The sequence below is a fragment of the Dermacentor andersoni genome, chromosome 7, assembly GCF_023375885.2.
Source record: "Dermacentor andersoni chromosome 7, qqDerAnde1_hic_scaffold, whole genome shotgun sequence".
Taxonomy (NCBI): Eukaryota; Metazoa; Arthropoda; class Arachnida; order Ixodida; family Ixodidae; genus Dermacentor; species Dermacentor andersoni.
The window spans coordinates 68,763,090-68,788,947 of record NC_092820.1 but is presented as its reverse complement, the minus strand read 5'-3'; the positions used below and the strand labels follow the sequence as shown (position 1 = coordinate 68,788,947).

At 43.7% G+C, this 25,858-nt stretch overlaps 1 protein-coding gene across 1 annotated transcript in view; it reads left to right on the top strand.

Moving 5' to 3' along the window:
- Positions 1-1,097: 1,097 nt before the first annotated feature.
- Positions 1,098-25,858, top strand: part of LOC126534336 (salivary peroxidase/catechol oxidase-like) — a 62,147-nt gene continuing 37,386 nt past the window's right edge. Inside the window, exons 1-7 of the mRNA XM_050181615.3 lie at positions 1,098-1,121; positions 1,208-1,259; positions 7,103-7,254; positions 7,865-8,003; positions 8,773-8,978; positions 9,599-9,793; positions 16,391-16,537. Of these exons, the coding sequence (XP_050037572.1) occupies positions 1,249-1,259; positions 7,103-7,254; positions 7,865-8,003; positions 8,773-8,978; positions 9,599-9,793; positions 16,391-16,537 (850 nt within the window). The 5' untranslated portion in view covers positions 1,098-1,121; positions 1,208-1,248. The remainder of the gene's footprint in view (positions 1,122-1,207; positions 1,260-7,102; positions 7,255-7,864; positions 8,004-8,772; positions 8,979-9,598; positions 9,794-16,390; positions 16,538-25,858) is intronic.

Below are 25,858 nucleotides of genomic sequence, written 5' to 3'. Positions count from 1 at the left end.
TACTTTCATATATATCATAGTGACGCTAAAGAAGACACAGACAGGGGAGGGGAACACAAAACGACGACATGGGCTAATTAGGCCAAACTCCAATTCTTCTCAAGCACTTTAAGTTGAGCTGTGTTTTTGTTGCACTTGGCCATGCAACAACTGTGGAATTCATTGAAGAGTAGATAATGGAATTACACTGTAATAAAAACCCGGCCGGCAAGATACGGACACTGACGGCGCACGAGTCTAGTACTTCTATTTATCTTGCTAATTAATACCACCAATCTAACGACAAATCATGTTCTTTAAGATATACGCCTAAAGTTTTATATAACCTTGGTACCTTTTCTTTTGTTTAATATAATCACCTTTACTTTGAAGTAATTGTATCTCGCATGGAAAAACAACTTCAGGGTGGAAAAGAACAAGCAATAAATAATTTCTTGGTGGCTAGTCATTTATTTCAACCGCTGTTGTATTGTCTAAATGCACAACGTACTTACTTTGAAGTGCCAGCAATAAATAAGGTTATTTTATTGACATAACTAATTTATATAACAGCTTGACTAGCACAAGCAACCTAATTTACATAGAGCAGGAAAGAAAAGATACCGATAGGTTTTCCAGCAGAATCCTTTCTGTCCTGTTTACAGTGTCCTGTGATCATCACGAAATGTGAACCAATGGTCATCACAGCAGCTTCGCACTAAAGAATTTGGCCCTTGACCTTATGGGCGGGGGGCTTACTCCACAGAAGATTTTCGTTTAAAATTTGATTTCCAGCTGTTCCGTTACCGTGCGGACAATTTTTACAATTCGGTACAGCCACAAACGCTCATTTGTGTTGTCAAAAGAGTGCGACGCATTTTCCTTTTGCGCGATTCAGCTGTTTGCCTAAGCAACATTTCTTTTGTTCACTTGTATAGCCATGTTTTCCCCGTCAATCATATGCGAAAAGTCTCCTCAGAAAATTATTTTACTCGGACAATGGAAGGTCAGCACCGGCACTTGATCCTGATGAGCTGTAGCCTCAGCCAACACATTGGAGTTCTAGAGCCTTTGACGGGGCTAGTAAATATAAGGCTCGGAACACAAGTCTTTCCTTTCTATCAAGACTGACTGGACAGAGCGTATGTATCAGAAAACGATCACGTCTAAACTACCTATCAAGCTATCAGGGCGCAATAAGTAGAAACAGGTGTACCTCATTTTTCAGATCAGCAAGCCTGTTGAATCGAAACTGTGATCCCTATTGACATGCTGCGAAGGTAAGCGGTGTTCTCTATACAATGAACTGCTACTATAAAATGTTGCTTTATACACGTGCAATTAGCTAGCACTGCTCGATTCACCGAGTGTTGTGTCTTCGGTTTTCAAACACAGCCGGGATGCTGAACAACGACATCATGGTCACATACATACGAACACAGGGTACAATCGGTCTCTCTAATGCACGAATATACTCTTACCCGCTTGAGAGCATGTTCTGTAACGTTCCTGCATTTTAATAATAATTGAAACTGCCGCTATTTTTCTAAAATTCGCACATTCAGTTTCTGACCCTGTATCTCCGCAACAAAACAGACACTTCAGTTAGTTGAATTTTTTTCATAACACCTGTAAAGCGTAAGTTGGCATAACATTCAGTGAACTAAGACATGCTGTTTCAAAACTCGTGCAAAGGACAAATAACAAGTAAAACTTGCTATAGCTTTGTAACTTATATGGAATGTTCCCTTAGTCCGCAATGAACGCCTTACAAGTGCAAATCCAAAATCAAGAAAGGGGCTGACAGATCGAATAGCACAGTGTGGTATAAAGTTTGTAAAGAGGGATAAGGTGCCTCAGAAAGGCTGGCCAACGTTTCGATAGGAGGACCTATCTTCGTCAAAGGCGGCCTCGTCATCCTCGGCAAGTTAGTTTTAAAGGGTTACTGCAGTGACGCCACGTTCGGGTGTTGTCGCTGGCGACTCGTTATAAAGGGAGAGACTTGAGAGGTAATGAGCGCTGTCGTCCGAGGTCCGTGAGCTTCGTTCCCAAGACGAGGGGACAAGAGCGGGAGAGTGGGAAGGCGGGGAGCAAAGAAAAGAAAGTAAACCGGAAAACGAAACCGGTGCGACACCAAGACAAAAAGAAAACAAAGACGAAAAGAACAAGTAAGAAAAAAATAAAGACGGAGACACGGGAGGGCGTTGGGGAAGCGAGAGGTTAGGGAGCATTCAGGGGTGTCATTGGCGGCATGTTTTTGTGGCATTAGAAGAGCCGGTCAGGCCGTCAGTGCGCGAGTAACACAGCACACAAAAAAAGTCAGTTGAAAGAGCGACTTGAGTAGCATATCGGAATCAGAATCAGAATCGGTTTTTGTTGAGATCGTTATAATGATTACAAGTTGTTAATATTCAGGAGGAGGTCCCGGAGTCAAAGACTCCAATTGGACCTCCTTTACAAAGTAAACGTAATAAAACAAAAGTACAGCAGTTTTCAACAAATTGTTAACATAGAAAAATTACAGGTTTTAGTATGAATACCATGATTGAAGAATTACATATGCATAACTGTCATGAAAAGATGCACTGTAACACAATATCATTGACAACTGATAAAGTAACTGCGTAGATGACGTGACGAACACAGTAGAATTTGTTAACTCGAAGGCATATGTGAGGCAGAAACAGAAACCTAACGGTATGGCAATGAAAATGAAACGAAGGCACCCTGAAGGAATGGTTGTGAGTATGGACTAGGCATCAGTATTCGACAGAACGTAATCGTTTAGTTGTTTCTTGAATTCGTGAATTTTAAGTGTTTTTATGTATAATGGTAGTGTGTTCCAGAATGCGATAGATGAAAAATTGACGCTCTGTTTGCCATAATTAGTATGTATTTTAGGTTAAATGAAGTTCCTATTTATTGCAAACCTGGTAATATTAGTATTTAATAGAGAAGATTGTGGTAACAAGCTATCGCCTCGTGTGTAATTGATTTGACGGAACAAAAAGGTACCTAGATAATATTTAACGAGTTGTGTGACTGTAAGAATGTGATTAGTTCGTAAAAGAATGTGATTAGTTCGTAAAAAGCACCAATACGTCGAATAATTTTGAAGTAGTTCAGATGGCGACAAGGAGTCTGCGGTGCAATATATGGGGTGACTGTAACGCAGCGGCGTGGTCTTTCAAGGGACATTAGCCGCAGTCGCTCAACGTAGGTCTTTACGGCGGCATCCAGAAATGGCGATACCCCGGGTTGAGGCGCCGAAAAAGGCATATTGACTTGGGGATGTGTTGGTGAGGGTGTTCCAAATATATATATATATGTATTTATAAAAGGAAAGAAAGGGAGGGAACCGAAACCGGAATAACAAATAAGAGGGTGACGGGCGGGGGCAAGTGTACATGGAAGGAGGGGGTCGTACAGTTGATATAAACGTCAAAACCTGAACGAGTCTGTTAAATTGAGTAGTAGGCAGGACAAAATTTTTGAAATGGATGAGTAGGTGAGGTTAATAATTAAGGTTAGCTGGTGACATAATGTGTTTTGTGTCTTGGTTGATGATATGAGAATTTCAGATTTAAGTTACCGCTTTTAAAAATTCTAAGTTGCCACTTGCCAAATTAATTCCCGTCGGGTATAGGCAATTGAACTTGTGAATTAGGTATGATTCCGTATATTTCCTGATTACGTATATTTCCTTTATGCAGAGCCTTGCTTTGTCAAATATATAACCATGTTCATTAAAGTGGTTGGCTACTGCTTTAGGTAAATTGTGTTTTGTGTCCTGAATTGAGTCTTGAATGAATTTGTTGTCCAGTTTCACCTATGTATTGTTTGCCAGAAGCGGCACATTCTAGACAGTAGGCAGGTGAACGTGCAGGTGAAAGCCGAAGTTACCTTGTGCGCGTAATTCGACGCTGTACTTTTTACTGTAGTAGTAGATTGAATATGTTTGCATATAGAGCATCTGGGGCGGCCACAGGCACTGGTTCCCAACTTCCTCCTTGTCCTTAGTTTGGCATGCCCAAGAATATCTTTAAATTTAGTGTTGCGTCTGTAGGCTACTCTGGGCGGGTCGGGAAAAATCTTATTAAGATTCTAGTTGCTGGTGAGAATTGGGTAGTATTTACTGAGGATGTTATTCCCGTTTGGGAGTGTGTTTGAAAATTTAGTAGTAAGAAGAGGCGTTGTTGTTCTTGTGAGGCTCAGGTGGGGCTTGAGGACCTCGGCTCGATCAAGTTTGGTTGCAGCGGTTTAGGCTACTTGAAGGTCACTGTTTGGGTGGGTCCTGTTTGATAGGGTTTCTTTAATGTGATCGAGTCTAGCTATGCACTCTTGGTTTTCAACGCAAATGTGACGTAGTCGTGTGGCTTGGCCTTTAAAGATGCCTTGTTTGCAATGTCTTGGATGGTGGCTGGTATATTTTAGGTACTGTTGTTTGCCGAGAGGTTTCCTATACTGCGTTGTCTTTAGCCCTCCATTGTCAATGTATATTGTTGTGTCCAGAAACATTATGCGCTCAGTTGAGGATTCTGATGTGAGTTCTATTTTTGGGTGAGAAGTGTTTAGAAATGATACATATTTATCTAGGCTGTCTTGATCGTGTCCCCATATTATGAGTTTGTCGTCTGTGTATCGTAGGTATGTGTGGGGCTTGTCAGTGCAGCGCGACAGGAAATCTGTTTCTAGAATCCCCATAAATATGTTCGCGTAGGCTGGTGCAAAAGGCACACCCATGCTTGTGCTATGTATCTGTAGGAAGTAAGTCTCCTCAAATTCGATCTAGTTATGTGTTAGAAGTGCACGATCACTCAAAAACAAACCGATTAAGAACAATACCGAAACATAAGTAACAACGGAAAAATTATACATTATGCAAGGTAACTCGCACACGTTCTTACTCTACAATAAACGCTTTACAAGTGCTAACCAGAAATCTTGGTTTCGGTGGCGCGCAGACTCAATGAGTAGTGGCATCAGCAACCGCTTCTTGGATTTCGCATACCTGGTAGCGGATAAGGCGACCTTGTGTGGATTGCGAAGACTTTGAGACGTGGTGGCGTCCTCCGTGACAGCCTCCTGCTGTTAGGGTACATAAATTCAGAGCCGGAAAATTCGTTGAAGTTTACAGATGTTTTAGTGTGAAAAGTCCCGGGCCACGCCAACTCTTGCTACAAGAATTCTATAATGACTTAAAGCGCTGCTGGCGAAAAGTTTTCCTTTCTGTTGCTCACAGAAGTTGATTTCAGTTAATCAGTATACGTTTTGCTTTCGCCGTAGTGTAAATAGCGATTGCGCTTTCTTACACGAATACAAGACTTAGTGACAATAGCATTCAGAGCACAACTTCAAAAGAAACGTTGTTCTTTGGAGAAAAGTCCTTGAACATGTAGATAGAGAAAAGTGTATTGCTAAGTAGATAGGGACAAGAAGCGCCCACTTTATGGCGCTCATTCTTTCGTTATAGCGAAAGCATTGTATGCCCCATGAGGCGAAAATGCGTCCGCGTAATCGGCGCGACCGGTCGATGGTACCAAATATCGCCTACAGCCCAAAGAGCAAACACACTCCAATAATGCTCCGCTTGACGTCAACTTTCTCAGCGAGGTTCCTGCCAAAAATGAAATCAATGGCTTTGAATAAAGAAAATGGTACATTTCGGTCAAGGTGGCAACTGAACCTAGGCATCCGGAATGCCTGGGTTCCCCGACACCACGGCAACTCCATTGTTCTGGCGTGGACAAAATATGTGGCGTAGTGCATGCGTAATTCGTAACGTCACGTCGCAGCTATCTGGCTGACTACAGGCGTGCCGTAGCGCAGGCGTAATTAGATACATAAAGTCGCAGCCATCGGGTTCTCCAGAGGTGTGGTGTAGTGTATGCGTAATTTCAGACGTCACGTCACAGCCATCTGGCTGACTAGAGGTGTGGCGCAGAGATTTCTCACGTCGCAACCGTCATGCTCTCTAGAGCTGTGGCGTAGTGCGTGCATCATTGGGCACGTCACGTCGCAGCCATCGGGCTGACTAGAAGTGTGGCATGGTGCAGGCACAATTGTACACGTCACGTCACAAACATCGGGTTCTCTAGAGCTGTGGCGTAGTGTATGCGTAATTCGACACGTCACGCCCCAGCCATTTGGCTGACTAAAGGTATACTTAGTGCGTGCATCAGTGGGCGCGTCACGTCGTGGCCATCCAGCTGACCAGAGGTGTGGAATAGTGAAGGCACAATTGGACACGCCACGTCGCAGCCATCGGGCTGACTACCGGCGTGGCGTAGTAGGTGCATCATTGAGCACGTCACGTGGCAGCTATCGGGCTGACTAAAGGTGTGGCGTAGTGCAGGCCCAATTGGACACGTCACGTCCCAGCCATCGGGCGCGCTAGAGCTGTATCGTAGTGTATGCGTAATTCGACACGCCACGTCCCAGCCATCTGGCTGACTAAAGGTGTACCTAGCGCGTGCATCAGTGGCCGCGTCACGTCTCAGCCGTCGGGCTGACTAGAGGTGTGGAGTAGTGCATGCATCCTTGGACCCGTCACATCCCAGCCATCGCGCTGAATAGAGGTGTGGTGTAGTGCATGCGTAATTGTACGCGTCACGTCGCTGCGGCCTGGCTTGCTAAAGGTGTGGCGTACTACATGCGTCATGGGACACGTCACGTTGGAGCCATCTCCCTGGCCAAAGGTGCGACCTAGTGCGGGCTCCATCGGACGCGTGATGTCGCAGCCATTAGGGAAAATGTGGCGCCACGTTTGGAGTGTACAAAACGAACGCAATGCCTCCCGCGCGTCCCTTCATGTTTCAATTTAATCGGTTCTATGTCTAGTGCGATAGACTCTCGACGCCACGTCATGAGTGTATAAAATGATCCGGTCTGTGGTCAATACACGCGCAAAAACACGCGCCTAATCAGTTAAAATACCTTAATACATGCACAAAGCATCAATCGAAAATATTTCACCTAAGGTATTCTAATGCTTTGGCATTTCTACATCTAAGTAGTCTTAAGTCTCTCCGCCAAATTTTAAACGAACTACAATCGCCCAATTCGCAATCAATAAAGCTCTGTCATTACACATGCTTTTTGTTGCATGGACATCTATTTCCAGGCGAGCTCCTCTCTGCCTGCTTTGGCTGGCAGTTTCGGCGACGTCTGCTATGCGCTCATCTCGGAGATATGCCGACCTACATGCGGAGGCGAGGACGGAGCTAGTTGAGAAAATGAAGTACGTTATGCCAAGAGATGACAACGGTGATCCAGGTAACACTATACGGTGAAGGATTTGTATGTTTCACTTTAATATAACGATATGTGTAAATGTTAACGTTAGTCAACTGAATTTCTTTTTTCTAATCTCTGAGAGGAGTATTGTCGCTTAAGTCTGTTCGAAGTGTAGGTGTGGTGATGGTGATGACGGATATTCGCAAAATGCTTTCACGCAACTAGGAGACCATTGGTCCCATGTCCTTCGTTCGTCCGAAGCGATTTTGTTTAGAGATTTCGAACCTCAACATCGCGAGCTGAAGTTCTTCCTTCAAACTCTTCTGCAACTAGGTGGTTCTCATACGCTATTATATTTGTAATACACTCTCTTGGACGTTTTGCTGTCCACTGCACGTCGTGAATTACGATACCCGGACAACTACGTCAATGGCACGGAGCTGAAAACTACCGCACGTAGTATGCACGGGAAGGAATTATCATGGTTGTGTCGCCCATGCGGCTGCTAGGGCTCCGCTATTCTGCTTGCATGTCTAGCAGCGCAACAGCTTTCTCCACCCCGTAACACTAAATAATTTCTCTAGGAGTGCGTAAATAAATTCACTTTTTTGTGCTGAACAGCGCCGTTCACTAACGTTTGCTCTTTCAGAGGCGAGTGCTTACCTTGGCCTGCCAACAGACGGGTGCCCCTTTTTTAAAAATGTCACGAAGCAGCTGGAGGAAGAAAGCTCGCGTCAAAATCAAGCGATTAATGAAACTTTCCAAGACATCAAGCAGTGGATAGAAAGGTGATGTTTCTCTAATAATGAAGCATTTATTCTCGGCATGCTTAAATTCTAAAAACGTGAAAAAGCATCAGCTATTTTCTTCGGACGCATGATTGCTTGAAGATCCCAATATTGCGTCTGCAAGAGATATCGTTGTTTTAATGAATTAAGCAACGGAAGAGACTGTACAGCTTTTAGACTTGGATAATACTGACCTAATACATCTCACTGGGGAGAAATCGGCACTATACTAGTGCGATATGGAACGCAAGGCGGTATGATATAAAACAAACACTGGCGCGCACATATACACACATTATCTGTCATTATTAGAATATTCTTAGAATTATTAGAATTATTATAAACAGCGTCGGTATCATATTGCAGTCATCAGCACCTGACAACGGCGTGATTTTGCACAAGATGGCTTTTCTTCAGTTCATTATGCTATATAGCTAATTGCGTTGAAGAATTCTATGCGTTCTCCGAGTTTTGAAGCACCGTACATATTCAGTAACTACAAGAAAGTGTAGTTACACGCGCGTGACAAGTAACATTTATTGAGCACACCAAGGTCATCCAGTATACGTCAATGAGATGACACTTTCTAGCAGACAGTAAAATCGACGGAAAGGCCCTTTGCGAACAAAGCACAGAACATTGTGACCTATTTGTATCTCCTTCGCCGAGAGAAACACTGAAGGCGCATTGTTCGTTGAAGCCAACTGCAGCTGAATTCTATATCTTGTGAAATAGTTAAAGAAAATAAGCATTTATTTTGTCATTTCAGCTGCCAGAGCAGCAGTAACGTGACCGAAGTGAGAAATAAAATTCTGGAAACACTGAATGCTTCCTTGACGTGTGAGCCAGCGCCCGCTTGCAATGCTTCCAAGCCGTACCGGGAAATCGATGGTAGCTGTAACAACCTGGCGCACCCTGACTGGGGAAAAACCGACTCCTGCCTGCGGCGTGTGCTCAGCCCTGCCTACGCGGACGGTGAGTACGAAAACCTGGTAGCGTGCCAACAGTCGTAGTCCTGTTACACCTCTTACTGAGTTTGGAAATAACACCCTGCCATTGTGACTAAAATGTCTGCTCCAGCTAGCTGGTACGATATGCTATTTCTTTGTATGGGACCGGACATGCGATGTCGTATACGCATAACAATGTTAACAACCATCGCTTCACTAGCGCTTTGTGTGACAATCCCTTTTCTTTCCTCGCAATTCAGCTAAGCCATGCTCAGTATATTGAACTTCGACTTTTTTTTTTGCATTGGCTGAGAGACAGTGCGAACAACGATACAGAAAGGCCGTGTTATCAAACAACGAATGGGAATCGCTAGAGATGATCTTCCCGTATTGTCCCCGACACTGGGTCTTTGCCCTATCGATAAAAATTTAATTTCAGTTTTCGCTATAGTGCGAAGGCGGTGACGTGTAGCTGGCAAAGTGCCGTGTGTGGAAAACTTTATTCAAGAGAGGAATTGTGGGCGCAGTAAATATTTAATTTTTTAGTCTCGCATCGCTTGGAGTAAACGCTCACAGATGCACACAGACACGCATCCATAGTAGTGATCGGCGGTGCATTCCATGCATATTTGTAATCATGCGCAGGAATATCGAAGCCCAGGCTTTCCTGCAACGGCTCTGAACTTCCGAGCGCCCGGCTCATCTCGATAACTCTTCATGAACAGAAGAATGTGACGCACGAGAATTTGACCCACCTGGCAATGATTTTTGGACAGTTCCTGACCCATGACATCACCTTCGTGCTGTTCGGACCATTCTCGTACATCGAGTTCGAGCTCGGTAAGAGTTTAAAACGTTTTATTTATTTATTTATTTAACTTTGTGCGTAAGACACCACTGTATGATTATCAGGCACGCCATAGTGGGACTAATTGTAACCGCCTATGATTGGGTGCAACTTCAGAATGCAGCGCCATATGCGCCCGAAAGGCGGATTCACACGAGCTTCCACCAATGGGCGCGCACTGTAGACCGACGTCATGAGCCGGAAGACCGGCGACCCAGCCGACTGGCGACCTGCCCTTCGAATTGCGACAAATCGCGTCAGCGGGACTATTTCTGTTGTCGCGGAGGCAATCGGCTGCCGCGCTTCGCTGATAAGAAGGCGGCCTTAAGTTGTACGCGACTAAGTGCATCGTACGCGGGCGCTTTTGCATCTCGCCCTTACCAAAATGCGGCTGCCTCGGGCATAGCAGCGCAATGCCAAAGCCACTCCACCACCATGGCGCGTGACTCGGTAAGAGTGAATCCTCCGTTGCGCTTCCATAATAAAGGTGTAGTCACATTTGCTTTATAGATAGATAGATAGATAGATAGATAGATAGATAGATAGATAGATAGATAGATAGATAGATAGATAGATAGATAGATAGATAGATAGATAGATAGATAGATAGATAGATAGATAGATAGATAGATAGATAGATAGATAGATAGATAGATAGATAGATAGATAGATAGATAGATAGATAGATAGATAGATAGATAGATAGATAGATAGATAGATAGATAGATAGATAGATAGATAGATAGATAGATAGATAGATAGATAGATAGATAGATAGATAGATAGATAGATAGATAGATAGATAGATAGATAGATAGATAGATAGATAGATAGATAGATAGATAGATAGATAGATAGATAGATAGATAGATAGATAGATAGATAGATAGATAGATAGATAGATAGATAGATAGATAGATAGATAGATAGATAGATAGATAGATAGATAGATAGATAGATAGATAGATAGATAGATAGATAGATAGATAGATAGATAGATAGATAGATAGATAGATAGATAGATAGATAGATAGATAGATAGATAGATAGATAGATAGATAGATAGATAGATAGATAGATAGATAGATAGATAGATAGATAGATAGATAGATAGATAGATAGATAGATAGATAGATAGATAGATAGATAGATAGATAGATAGATAGATAGATAGATAGATAGATAGATAGATAGATAGATAGATAGATAGATAGATAGATAGATAGATAGATAGATAGATAGATAGATAGATAGATAGATAGAAATGCGGAAGTCCGCATGTTTAGTTTTGTTCACATTATTCAAGTAAGCATATGAGGACCGTTTCACAATAGGTGCTCTTCCCGACATTTAGGTGATTCATTTGGTTAGGTGCAAGAAAAACGGTAAATTTTAGAACGACCGTACCGAATAAACCAGGTGTCAGCCTAGACTTCTACATCGCAGACGTTTAGAATGAATTGTTAGTAAAACATAGGAGTCGACAGGAAACGTTTGCAATGGCCCTTGTCTTATTTACGGAATGCTCAGTCAATATATACCCTAGCCAAAGGTTGGTTTCAGTGTTAGCTAAATGCTACAAATTTGCTTTCAATCTAGTAGTTGTGCGTAACTAATTGCGTGTGATGAATTACTTGCAGTAAGCTACGTTTTTTGGTAGTTTTGCAATATTACTATTATTTATTTTTGCCTTATAACTCTCGCTGTGATTCAGCTACGTATTTGGCCATTAAAAAATATAAAGACTCCAAATAAACGGACACACACTAGGGCCTGACCTATATATGTCAGACCGGGCGCTGCGTTAATGAACGTGTTAGGGAGCACGAAAGAAATTTTGAGCAAATGAAAGAGGGCCCAAATTTGCCTAAGCACGTCGGGACCTGTCCCTCCCGCTCTTGTGAACCACGTTTTTCAGATGTGCGGATTCTTGCCCGAAGTACTGATACTAAAGCAAGGGTATATAGTATAGGTTGAAGCCTATCACATAGGCAAGAAAGGCAGCTTGTGCGCTAGAGAAACTTCGTTATCATTATGTAAGGCCGAGAAGAGGTTTCTTGAGCGTTGTGTGTCATCAATGTTTGATTAGATGCGTGAATGAAAGTTTGCTGTGCGCGCATATGTTGACCGACGGCGTATATGTGCCTGGGTTCTGTGAAAAAAACAGTTGCGAGTGGCGCCCTCTGCCGTTCTCTTCTCTTGTGTGTGTCCGATTATTCGGCATCTTTATATTTTATAATGGAACAGCTACCAGCTAGCCGAACAGGAAGTGCTTTTCAGATGTATTTGACCAACAAGTTGCATGTAACAAGCGGCGCAGCTTTGAACACCTTGGCGAAAGTCGAAGTACAACTCCGGCGATTGGGCCCCGCAGCTAACTCTCGGATACGCATATTCAAGCAGAGAAACTCGCCACTCAGTATTTGTTTTCTCGTCTTAGTGAACAGCCGCGTGGCTTGCATTGTGCCTCAGCTTCACGTATCTTTTAAGCCTCCAGATCTTTAGTTTTCCAGAGGGAGCAGCGCTGCCATGCGAGAACGCTCAATTCCAGTGGGTTTAGACTTAGCTTTCTTCATTGTGATTGCGCATTTCCCAACATTCTTTCCGTAAATTGAACCTTATATGTTCGTACGCTACAGCACTTCCCTTCGATGCTGCGCGACAATCGAGCAAGCTTTTTCAATGTAGTGGCTGATGTCCTTACAAGGAAACGAGCAAAGATGACCGAATAAAACTTTGAAAAGCAGTTTGCTAGTTAATCTAACGTGTGAATAGCTGCAGCAGACGCAGTCAAACGGCCAGGTGTCAGCTTGTTTTACTTGTTGTATTTGTGCAATTTTATTAAATGTTGGGAAGAAAGCAACGTAGAAATATTCAGCTACTTCTTGGATAATAGCTGTTACCTTTATGTGGCAATAATTGGTCGCTGTAATCATATACATTTCTCAGTTAAGTAATCGTTACTGTAATATGTATGTTTTTTAGCGTAGACCAGTTTTTCTTTTCTAAGTAGGTTCACTTTTTACTTGAGTCCTGTTGTAGAAAGCAACACACCATGGAGCCTTTCCTTTGCAAGTATCTGTGCGTTCAAACAGACAATGCTGTTTTACCCTCTCACATAATGAGTAATTGGGCAGTTTGGTACTGCTAATATTTCCGCTGCGAAAGAAAATGAAGTAAGTATTTTAGAGACCTGAGGTATTTTATTGTCCCTCGCACAGATCATCCCAGGAGTGCTGTACTTCAGCCCTATAAGCATCCCCTAGCAAATAGTGCTGAATAGGTTTTTCTTTTCGCGCATCTCTTAAGCTGTGCACCAAGCAAGCGCCTTTACTAGATGCTTCTAGCGACGCTCTCAAAACTAAGTTCGAGAATAGCGATTGCATCATTAGTCGTTCAAATTTCGCAAGAGTAATTCAGGGGGTATATCTTTAGATATTCCGTATGAGAAGGGTACAACGCGTTTTTTGTACTAACTAAATACGACGAATTTCGTGGTATTTTCCGGTGGGGTGATATGCTTCAGCCGCTTGATTTCTCCCTTAATATGCTTACTGATGCACAATTTCTGCGATGTTTCAATTGGACGACCACGGTTTGCCACGAGGTGATCTCTTGCCGGACGATTGTAAAAGACGTCGCTTCAGCAAGTCAGCGCATTCAATTTGACAGCTTGCCATGCGCTCTGATCAGACTTGTTCGTGAGGAATATCAAAATGTCTGATGTCACTGACATATCCTGTGGTATGGACAACATAGAATGCATCGACCTTTTAAAGTGGGCCGACGGGGGGAACTCATCCAACGACGATAGTAAAGCAGAAGCGATGTAGACGACCGAATTAAAGCTGTTCACACTCCCTCAGCAGCGGTTGCATTTTTTTAAATGGCAATTCGAGCAAATTCAAGAGGTAAGCGAGAAGCATTAAGTCTCAGTGGTCTTTATTTGCACTGCGTAAAAATTTTGTGATTGGTGGATAAGATTTGACGCCCAAGATGATAAAGGAGAGCTCCGGAATAATTATGACCACTTAGGGTTCAGGATAGACGGTTCCATGGACTAGTTCGTATGACATTTTCTTCAAATAATAGCAATAAACTGGTACAGAAAAGGAACAGAGAATTTCACATGAAATACACTCGCCTGTAGTTCTTCAATGCACGCTTACATTAGGTAATTGAGCGTTTTTGCATTCCACACAGATCAAGGGCCTATAATGTGAAACTATTCCGTTCTACTTTTGTTCCAATCTCCTGACCTCTAATCTACGTTACCGCCAATGCAAGCATCGAGCAGTGACCCGCTGCGTTCTTTGAAAAGCCCAATCAGACGCTCCCTTCGTTTACAGGAAGTCACTTTTGTTTGTTTCCAAACCGAGCAGCATTACCTACTTTGACATTATTTTCTCATCTAGTTGACTCTCAAGAGGCGAAGAGGACAAATTACTGCTGAGGCTTTCGGTCGGTTCGCTCCAGTACATCGAATGTAGACAACCGGGTGAGAAGAGCGGTGCTGGCGTCTAGGACAGGTCCGGTTCCCCTTGCTCGAAAACAGTCGAAAATCGCGGTTACGTGCAGCGGCTAATTCAGTGCCGCCTAAACGGATCCTCATTGTAGTATAGTTGGCACAGCGACGTTGTATACGTGTTAAAAGGGCTCGACAATGTTATGATACCAAGCAAGAAATTCTATAATGCAAAAAAAATTCATTCTTGGCGGCAGTTCTGAGCAGCCAGCGCCAGAACGAATGTTTGATCTTGCCGCTTGACGCGGAAGTTGGCCGTCGTTAAGGAGAACTTAGAGAAATTGAGGTTTATTCACAATATGTACAGGAATAAATCCAAAGCAAAAATAACAGTTAAAAGTCATCGACGACTACCAGCGAATCATACGCTGCGACCCGTGGAAAGGAGAACAGCTCTGTGTTTCCGATGGTCCTCATGGTTATAACCCCTACAGTCGATCAGGCTCACGTCACTTTCACGAAATGGTCCAGCCTGTGCAGGTGTCTTCAGTTGCATTCAATCCGCGAGTCCGTACAAGCGCAGTCATTTTCATCCAATCGTAAGGCCCGTGAAAGTGGCGTTACGTTCCCCGTATGGGGAATAAAGCCATCCAAGGGCTTTATTCCCCGGTGGTTGTCGCCGTCCAGCGTTGCCCCTTCTCCCGGTAGGCGCTAAGCAGGAGGGGACCAGTCATCCTTGGACGACCTTCCAGTGCTGCAAAGCAGCTTTTCTCGGGACTAGCGTCAACTACATAACCCCGGCGGCCTCCACTTGCACTTTCGGGAAGTGCAACACAAGGGGGGAGACAAACGCTCCACGCGTGGCACACGAGGGCGGGATAGCCAACTTGTCTGGCGGGTACGGTGGCATAGTCGACGCGCGCATGCGCACCACAACTGGAATGAGACCGTGAGTGGTTTCCTTCAGAGAACTCGACCGATGCTAGTTAACGGTCCACATCTGACACCACCTTCTATTCCTTTCGGACGGGGCATTCTCCGGCGGTTCCAAAGAAAAGATTCAGTATTGACCGGCAAATCAGTGTATCTTTAGTGCGTGTACGACACTTAGACGTAATCGGGTTTCGTGTTTTCCTGACATCGCGTTACAGACAAGCGAAGTGGGCACGGCCGGAATAATTTTGACCAATAGTGGAGGGCTAATGGCGGCAATGGCATAGCAAAGTTTATACCTTTTCTTACATGCATAATCCGTGCGTACCCGTCATTAAGGTCGAGGGAGTGTCACGCTTTCGTGAGGCTGCGTGACAGACGAGCGAAGTGGGCATGCCCTCCAAAATTTTCACCAGTTGCGAAGGACTAGCGCCTAAAACCGAATAGAAACCGATTACGATAGCGTTACATGAGAGCACCCCAGAACGTGGCCGCGAATATAACCTGCCACGTGGTGCTCAACAGCGAAGTTCGATGAGCGGTCATTTAAAAAATAGCGATCTTTTTTCTGTATGTATGTATGTATGTATGTATGTATGTATGTATGTATGTATGTATGTATGTATGTATGTATGTATGTATGTATGTATGTATGTATGTATGTGTGTGTATGTATGTATGCATGTATTTATGTATTTATGTATGTATGTATGTATGTATGTATGTATTTATAAAGACAAATGTAGCGTATGAGAGGGACAGCGATGCATTCTACTTTGGAGTTAATGGCCGCACGATGCAAAGTTATTCAGTAAAGGAAAAAAGTATGCAGACTTAAGGAGAAGGAGTCATTTAAAAATGCTCTAAAAGAATAAAATCTAGATAGCATCTAAAATACAAACGGTTGGGAAAGCAACGCTAAACACACAGGGACAGAGATACATAGCAAACATGACCGGAGCCCGTCATCTCTGCTATTAGTCCCTGTACCAGTGTTTTTAGCGCTGCGTTCTCACCCGTAATACCACCAACCTACTCGCCCTAACCAAAGTTCTGCAAAAAATACAAATGTCTTCCTAGCATACCGCCCTTTGAATATTGTATATAACTCCTTTTCGCCTCAACTAATTCATTTTACGATGCTATCTTCTTTTTTTTTTCCTCTACCTCCTCCTGTTCGGTGCACTCGAAGGCACAGTACCACTTGACCTTTGTACCGCGGACACTGATCCGGAGTGTTTTCCTGTTGATGTTCCTGAGAACGACACGTTTTACAAAGCCTACAACGTTACAAAACTGGCGATCCTCCGTTCCTTATTTTGCCATAAGTGTGAAAATGGTAAGTCAAGCACGAACCTTTCGAAGAACACATTGCGCTGTATATTGTTGCTTCCTAGTGTTTTCGCCATTACGCCTTTGCATGCGTATCACGTTGCTGCAACTTAAAATGCAGCCTCTAAACAATATTACAAAATATTGCAGCCTAACGCATGGCATAATGTAATCACGTACTTTGAAACCTGCACATTATCCTCTCATAGGAATATACCGATGGTTTTAAACGCATTCGTTGTGCTGCTTTTTTGTTAATCTTTAGGGACAGCATCTTTACGAACATTCTGTAGAATGTTCTCTTGCGTAAAGTTTGTATAATCCGCGCAACCCCATCTCGACACTTAATCTCCATCAACCAATCAATAGCCAGTACTTTCCTTGGTAAAATTAAAAACAAATAAAAAAGATCGCACTGCAAGCGAGGCAATTTCTTTCCATAGTTACTATTTTTATTAATAATCCTATTATTTACTATATCTATTATTATTATTTTTGTAAAGTAACCTTACAATACAAATTCATTTTTTTAAATTTTAGTCACCTGCAATTAGTCAATAGTCAGCAACGTCTCAAAAAATTGACTATGTATTGCGGCCGTCGAAACGACTTATGTACCAGCGTGTACTGCACCACGATTTCCCTGCGAACACTCGCTACCATCTAGCGATGCCGCCGCGAAGCGTGTGCGTGACCTCCGAAATGCATGGCGCGCCGGTGCTTGCAAACGCTGAGAAACGCTCATACGGAAACCGCGTTTCCACCTCACGCTTCTTTCTGGACACGCTGCGCAATCTAGCGGCGCTGCCGAGTAGTCGGCGCGTAGCCTCCGAGACGACAAGCATGGCGCGCCGGGTGCATGCGAATGCTGAGAGTTGTTTCTCCTCTTGCCACACACCCAGTAGCACATACTCGATGGCCCAAGTTCTCGAGAGGTTCATTGAAGAGAGGCACATAGCCAGCTAGTGGATCATACCCAGTGATCCAAGTAGGCATCAAATAGGTTCGTTGAAGGCCAGCCCATACCCAGCGGCTCACGCCCAGCGCTCCAAGTCGTTGTCGAAGAGTTCCGCGGAACTGCAGTACCTAGGCAGTGCCGCATATACAGTAACCAATGTCGGCGTGAAACAGGTTTATTTAAGACCGGCACATACTCATTTGTACATGTTGCCAGATACTCAGTTACTCAAGTTAGACCGACAGTTGGTTTCGACGCCTGTTCCTGCAGCACAGCATACTGATGCGCTACGCATTCCACCCAGTGGCTCACGTAGATTAAAGAGCGTTTACATACATACATACATACATACATACATACATACATACATACATACATACATACATACATACATACATACATACATACATACATACATACATACATACATACATACATACATGCATACATACATACATACATACATACATACATACATACATACATACATACATACATACATACATAACGTATGAGCCGCAACTTCCAATTTTCTGGCTCCACTGCGCAGCTACCTATCTGAAGCACAATAATTCACCTGTTCTTCCCTTGTCGACGCGTACTGCATTATTGCAGATACACAACTTCTCCAGGTAACGTAAGGAATAATCCACAGGATGTTTGCTGCTTGCTCAGACTAGTGCTCTTTCCGCTCAATCGAAAGCATTTATCGTGCACCAGGTATCAGACATCTCGGCTGATAAGTATAACGCAGGGCGCGCGCGTTACTTGCGATAGGGGTGCTCCATCATTTCCATTTTTGGCACACCGAACCCGCCGTGGCTGCTTAGTGGCTAAGGTGTTGGGCTACTAAGCACAAGCTCGCGGGATCGAATCCCGGCCACGGCGGCCGCATTTCGATGGGGGCGAAATGCGAAAACACCCGTGGTACTTAGATTTAAGTGCACCTTAAAGAAGCCGAGGTGGTCCAAATTTCCGGGGTCTCCCACTACGGCGTGACTCATAATCAGAAAGTGGTTTTGGCATGTAATACCCCATAGTTAAATTTTTTTGGCTCGCCGTCTTGCGCATGTTGAAACACTGACACTGCTGTGGGAGAGATCGATCTCTGCTCGTTCACGGCCGGAACATTTCCACTACGTTCCAAGCCTACGACGTGGCACCGACTGGCGCCATACCGTTCAAGCTTGTGTGACTGGAACACCTATGCATTGCGCATCCACGTGCCTATATTATTCGTCTAAATGGCATTTGCACACAGGCACTGCACCGGAGTCCACATCACACATGCTTGAGCAGCACGGTGCCAAGTGGCCCTCGCGTGCTTTTCAGCGCGACACTCGCAAGTGTTCGTTATTTTTGCTCGTGACTGTACTTCCGGGTAGGACGATATCAGAAAAACTTCTTGGTAGGAAACTGCAGAACAAACAGTAACTTTCAGTTTTTTCAGAATTGTTTGCCCTTTCAGTCCTCACAATCAGCGACGGTATCGTACTTTACAAAAGAAAGTAAGCGGTAACGTCCACATGTTTGTAAATGTTTGCAAAAGTAGCAAGATGGACAACCTGCACTCTGAAGCCGCTCTGCTCTCGTCATGCAAAGGTGATTTAATGAACCATATGCTACAAGAATGCGCGCAGGCGCGAGACTTCCGCACGCTTTAAGACGCAGTCAGCAAATGCACCATCGTCTGACAGGCAGCGTGGCCCTGACGCTCTTTCCGGAGCAGACATTGTACAATTGTCGATGAACTCCAGCACCGCGAAACCACAATGTCCAACAAGTTCTTCGATACACTATGATTGGAAGCCACAGTATCAAGCTTTTAACGAGATAGCACAGACAGGCGAGAACAAAAGCAGCTCGGATGCGTTCCCTAATACGACACTGTTAACGATGTACAATCGCACGAAACATTCAGCGAACTGATAGTGTTACGCGAGTCCAGAAGTTTTGTAATGGTTAATCAACACGATCAGGAGCACGTTTTGCCTGGGCATAATATAAATAATACGACTACAGCCTTACTGCGACGACCACTCATGGCCAGTCAACGTGGTCCAGCTCAAACAACTAAAGACGTGATAATAAAAGGAATAACATCTACCATGAACGTCAGAACCCATTTGGATGCGAGCGTGAGTAAATTTACCTGGCATGGACGTCGTTGATGTTTTCCGATACGCCAGCCTGAAATTGAATTGACGCAAGTGTCACTTGGACGTCGTCAAATTACCGTTCTTGGCCATCTCGTCAGCGCCGCTGGCATTCAATCCGACCCTGACAAGGTTCACGCTGTCCAGAACTTTCCTGTTCCGTCTTCCGCCGCAGACATAACAAGCTTTCTTGGGCTATGCACGTATGTTCGTCGTTCTATCGTGAATATCGTCGAAATAGTTCGCCCGATCACCGACTTACTGAAGAAGGACGCTTCTTCTACACGAGGCCTTGCTCATACAAAAGCCTTCTCCGCCCTCGTACGCCAGCTCACGGCTCCCCCATTGCTGGCCCACTATGATCCATCTGCCGCCAATTAACTTCACACGGATGACAGTGGTCGTGGAATTGGGGCTGTGCTTGTTCAATGGCAGCCTAATGTAGAGCGCGTAATTGCATACGCCAATCGCCTCCTGTTACCCTCAGAAAGGAATTTTTCATTGAACGAACAGAAGTGCCTGGCGTTAGTTTGGGCAGTTGCCATATCCTGTCCCTACCTGTACGGCTGCGCATTTTTCTTGGTTGCCTATCACGCCTTGTGCTAGCTCTCCTCATTTAAGGGCCCCACTGGACGATTGCGTAGATGGGCGCTACGGCTCCATTATTATTCATTTGCTGTTTTATACACGTTAAGCCATTTGCGCAAGGACGCCGGCTACTTGTCCAGTCGTCCTGTTGCCCGCCCTGAATATTATGTGCATGAAACCGACTAGTGTGTCCTCGTCATTTCTGATCTGCGTAACATCCGTACTGAACAACAGCATGCTGAGTGCTTACCTGTTCTCATCGATCGTCTCAATTGTGAACATTCAGAGCCCATGCAGCGCATGTTCGTGCTCCACGGCGACGTTCTCTACCGTCGCAGGTTATGCTCTAAAGGACCAGAATTGTTACTCGTCGTGCCGCGCAATCTCTGGACATCACTTCTTGAGTACTTACATAACACCCCTACTGCAGGCCACCTCGGCATTTCGCTTACTTACGACCGCGTACGGCGCCGCTTCTCCTGGCCCAGTCTTACGTCCTTGAGTAAGTTATCCCTCAGAATTTTCGCAATAGCAGCCCACAAACAAAAGTACTGAAAGATAACATTCTTAGTCAGTTGCCTTTATCTTTAATCTTCTCAGGCGAATAAAAATTACAAGTATGAAGCAATATCAGTGCTCAAACCTGAAAGTGATGTAATTTTACTAGCGCGGCTCTCCACGAGCAGCGTAGTGGTGACTGTGCGATGCCATTACGAACCCTACACGGCGTGGTAAAGCATTTAAGGGCGCCAGAAATATTGTCGCGCCCGCGTATGTTGCGTTCGCCTTAGTCGGGCCCAGGCATAGTTATAACGCAATGCGATGAGATCAAGCGCCGCCCTAAAGCTTTGCTATCATGGTCAGGTATTCTCGCTTCGGGCGAAACTACCAACTTTTGTCCACGTGGTCGCTGAGCCTCGGCCTCCTGTTTCGGCTACCCCGTGTCTGGTGCCTGCGCCGTTTCAATTTCAGTTTCAGCTTATTATTCTTTAAATACAATGCATTGGAAAGATACAATATGCAGACGAGGGTCCCAAAGTCAAAGACTGCAGCGGGACCCTCGGTTAATAGTAACAATGTAGAGATGTATTAAAGAAGAGCAAACTAACTAAAACAAACGAACACAATCGCGAAAATACAACATAGAAAAATATTATAAATGAAAACAAATTGTATTTATATAAGCCTGTAGTGCATAAAAAAAACTGTCAGTACATACAAATGACAAATATAGTGTAATGAATGACGTAAACTTAGTTACACATATAAAACAGCATAAGAGCATGACTAAATGTATGAAAGGGTGAAGATTTAATGCTAATGGGTAAACCATTTGACAGTTTCATAGCAGCGAATGATGATGTCATTTTTCCACAGTTAGAAGGAACCATAGGTAGTAGAAAATTAGAGTTACGTGCAGACCTGGTATTATTGTTATTGATGAGGTACCTGGAATCAATGAATTGGTATGAGAGCTGGTTAGTAAGTAATTTATAAAACATGATTACTAGCTGATCTTTGAACAAGTTCGTTACAACAAGTATGTTATTTTCACGAAGTAGAGGAGTAGCACTCGTGAAAAGCCCGCTGTTAATGATAATGCGTATTGTTTGGTTTTGTAAGTGTTGAATAGATGAGATATGACAGTTATATGTGTTTCCCCAGGAAACAGTGCCATAATTAATGTGACTGTGAACGAATGCAAAGTATATTGCTAATAATGCGTCTTTAGAGAAGTATGGTCTTGATTTGATTAATGCTCTAATACCGAAGGTACACTTTTGCTTAATGAAGGCAATGTGTTGAGAAAACGTAAGGTTAGAATCTAATTTGATGCCCAAAAATGATACACAGTCAGAGACGGGAAGCTGCAGTGGGTGCAGCACACGCAGCAGCACGTTGTTCCTGCATCCGGACCAACGAAGTGGTCCTGGCGCGGATGCGGGCCCACCTCTGCAGGAAACACAGAAGCAGCTATTTGATGCCTAAACGATCTCTTGAATGGATAATTCAAAAATATTGTGACAGTCTTGACAAGACACTTTGTAGCCGAGAACTGTAGAATTACATCCCTACTAACTTTACACTAAAAATTGGCTAATGGACATCTTGGCAAGAACAAGTGAAGACTATTATTAGACATACCCTCAAATTTCTGTGACAACGGTTACAGTAACGCGAGGTGTGTCCACAGTTTCAATTTATTTAAGCCATGCACAGACATTGGAAGAAAAATAATATTGATGGATAGAGTTATGCACCTGTAGTTTTCCAGTTGCGAACCATGGCAATAGTGTAGCATAGCCTGATCGGTCGACTAGTACAGTTTGCTTAGACCAGTAAATTTAATGCTGCCTATCACAATTATTTTGCAAATAAAAACGGTGTTTATGTTATACCGACGTTATGCCAATGTGCCCCCATTAACTGAACAAGCTGTCACATCTGTATGAAACGCATCATTGTTGTCAAAATGTTGCCCTGCTGGGTCTCCTGCGAACTGAAATCGTTTCTAGCATGGAAACATTTTGTCAGTGATGCTGCGGTTCAGGCACATATGACATCGTGCTTTCAGGTACAGGCGGTAGGATAGCGTGACACCGATGTACATAACAAAATGCTGTGCTACAATGAATTCTTAATAATAAAGGATCGTTCAATACTCTGCGCACCACTCTATCCGCCAATATGAAAATGTTTTTCTGATGTCCATGCTTGATTTCAAAGTAAATTGTAAGTTACCTTAGTATAGTCATATGCTTGCATAGCATCAGGCTCAAATAATGATTATTTTTGGGGGCACACCACCCATGAGTGCATTCTTTACATATTTCAAGTTACTGGTCCTGAAACTTAAATCTAATATGTTGTTATGTTTTTTAAATGCTTTGTACAGATGAGTTCTTCAGGCAGTACAGCGCAGTGCATGAAGCACGATTATCGGCTAAAATGCAGCAAGACATCTTCCGTTGGCGTAGTCAAGCTTTATAACTAGTACATTAGAAAAGATGCACCACCTGCAAATAAGGAGTAGCACAAGTACCAGTAAAGAGGGCCATGCAGGGACCTTCAATATTATTCCTGTCGCAGCCAGAGCAGGCCATCTTTCGTAGGAGAGCACTGACTGCCCACAAAAGCTTGCGGTCGCGGGTCACGTGGTTCTTCTAAAGAAAGGCAAGCGAAATCTCCACGGAAGATGAAAAAAAAAGTAACAGAGAAAAGGATTCAATAACACTTGGTGCTAGGCTAGTTGGTGATGCATTCTGTAAAACTGATGGTAGCGCTAAAAGTGACGAAGACACAGTGAAAAGACGACACGACGACGAGGGAACGCCTCGTCGGCGTGTTGTCTTTTCTCCGTATGTTCGTCCCTTTTAGCGCTGCCATCAGTTTTAAAGGGGAAAGGAGAATATGCGATTTGCAGTTTCAAGTAGCAATATCTTCCAGGCAAGGACCTTGACTCACCTAAAACAGATATTTAAGCAGTCCTTTTTCTTCACGTACTAGGGTCCTAAGATATGCATGTGATGATGTTTAAAATTATTAGTATTTTTTCACGCATATAATTAATAAAATGCAGAGCAGAGTCGGACAGAAAACGGCGTTCAAAATAATGTATGGTGTTTCGCGGCTAAATAGTCACTAATTATCTTGTCAAACCAGTCTTTGAGGATCTCGCTACAAACTTAATCAGTTCAAGACAGTTAGCCATTCTGTAGATAAATAATGTGCTATCTGGATTTAAAAGCTAAATCGTCTTTTTTCTTGTTAAACAAAAGAAAATTCGACAACTTGCAGTGTCTAGCTGTTGTCTTCTTTTCTTACCTAAACATGACATACAGAACAGGGTAAGCAGGTAACATAGAAAGAACTAGTGATAAAGGATCAAGAAGCAATGCTTCTGGGGCTGCGCCAATCACGTTTGCTGATGATGTTCAGTTGACCCTAAATTGCTTAGTGCAATACCTCAGACCAGTAACGTTTCACATTGAATGATACTTTATACAAAATTGAAAGTATCTCATGACGTGATCAAACGAGAACATTGCACCCTCTCATGGAAGTGTTAACATGCTGGTCGTGCCAGAAAGAGCAAAGGGATTTGCAGAGGTTCCAAATTCATCAGTGCATCTATATGCTCGGGTAATTCTGAGTATCTACATTGATTAGCAATTGAGAAGCCACTTCACACAAAAAACTTTATTCAAATAATGGTCCAATCTGAAGAATTGTACACACAGCGAAAGGTCAAACTTCGCCGGCTAATCGAGGGCCAAGGCAAATAAGTTGCTCAATTCTGATAACAGCACTGACTGATATTACTGAAATAGATGACTAAGAAACCACACAAGTGAAATCGGAGCAATGACACAATATTACAAATGACCTCTACATACTGCTTAAACCCGCAATATCATGCCTGTCCTAGACGTGCGTGTGACAACACAATCACTATCTCAGACGCATGTGCCCCAACACATCAGTGTACGATCCCCTCCCAACAAGGTTAAAAAAAACAGGCTCCCTGATGTGGATCATTCGCCAGGTGCGAGCCAAGTGCCAATGGTGCAGGAGCCAAATTGAAGTTCGTTCTTGTATGAGAGCCTCGGCCCATGTTTTATCAATCGCAGGAGCAATCCGTACCTTCCGCAACACACACACAAACATTGAGATTAGACTCCTTCCTGTACATGCAGAGTTAAGTGCTGTAAAGAAACTAAATCTCTCAAGGAACATTTTAGAATTCCGAACTCTGCATACTGGCTTGAACATATCTGTGCAGAAGCAAGAGGCAACATTCACTGTTGTGCCAAATTTTACTTATGAATGGAATACTGGAATGGAATACTATCATCCCACAAAAAACGTATGTTTGTAAGACACCAACTCGCTATTTTACCGCGAAAGGATTCTTCCTTTTAATCCACATACTAAGCGCCTTGAGCACAAGAGAGAGTACAGTACATTGGCTTACACTGAATATAACGATGAGGTCCTGTCATCCGGCTAGCACCACGAAACAAGAAGGATGTCCAGCCGTCTATGCAAATACAAGGACAAAATAAGAGAGCATCAAGTTAGTTGAAACCGAAATTAACAATTATCGATGAGGTGAACCACAAGCGTTCAATAATAAACTGCAAGTAGTCGTGATTGCACTCCCTGATGAAGCCCCTACTTGGCTACAAGTTTTGCAGCTTATTTGAAAAAAATCTGCAGCATCAGCACCATCATCATTTTACACCAGTAGCCGAATACGTTTGGCACTGTATGAAACAAGTACGCTTTGCAGTAACCCCTTTGTTTCGCTCTGAATCGGGAACTCTACAAGCGGTACAGTCCCACACACACAGACACTCACACGCAAGGAAAGCTCTAACCGGTGCAAAAACGAAAGGACACAGAATAGGGCAAGTTAAGTCTAGTTCATAGTTACGGCCAGTGCGTCCTATTTGGGTGCACTCCCATCGGTTGTTTTATGCTGTTATCCGAACGCATGACGTACCAAGACGAATCCCGAACAACGAAGGCGGCGATAGCAGATCCCGCCATTCTGGTAGTAAGTCGTCGGCGAAAATGCGCAATGCAGCCGATCTCACAAAGAAATGCAAAACACACGACAAAT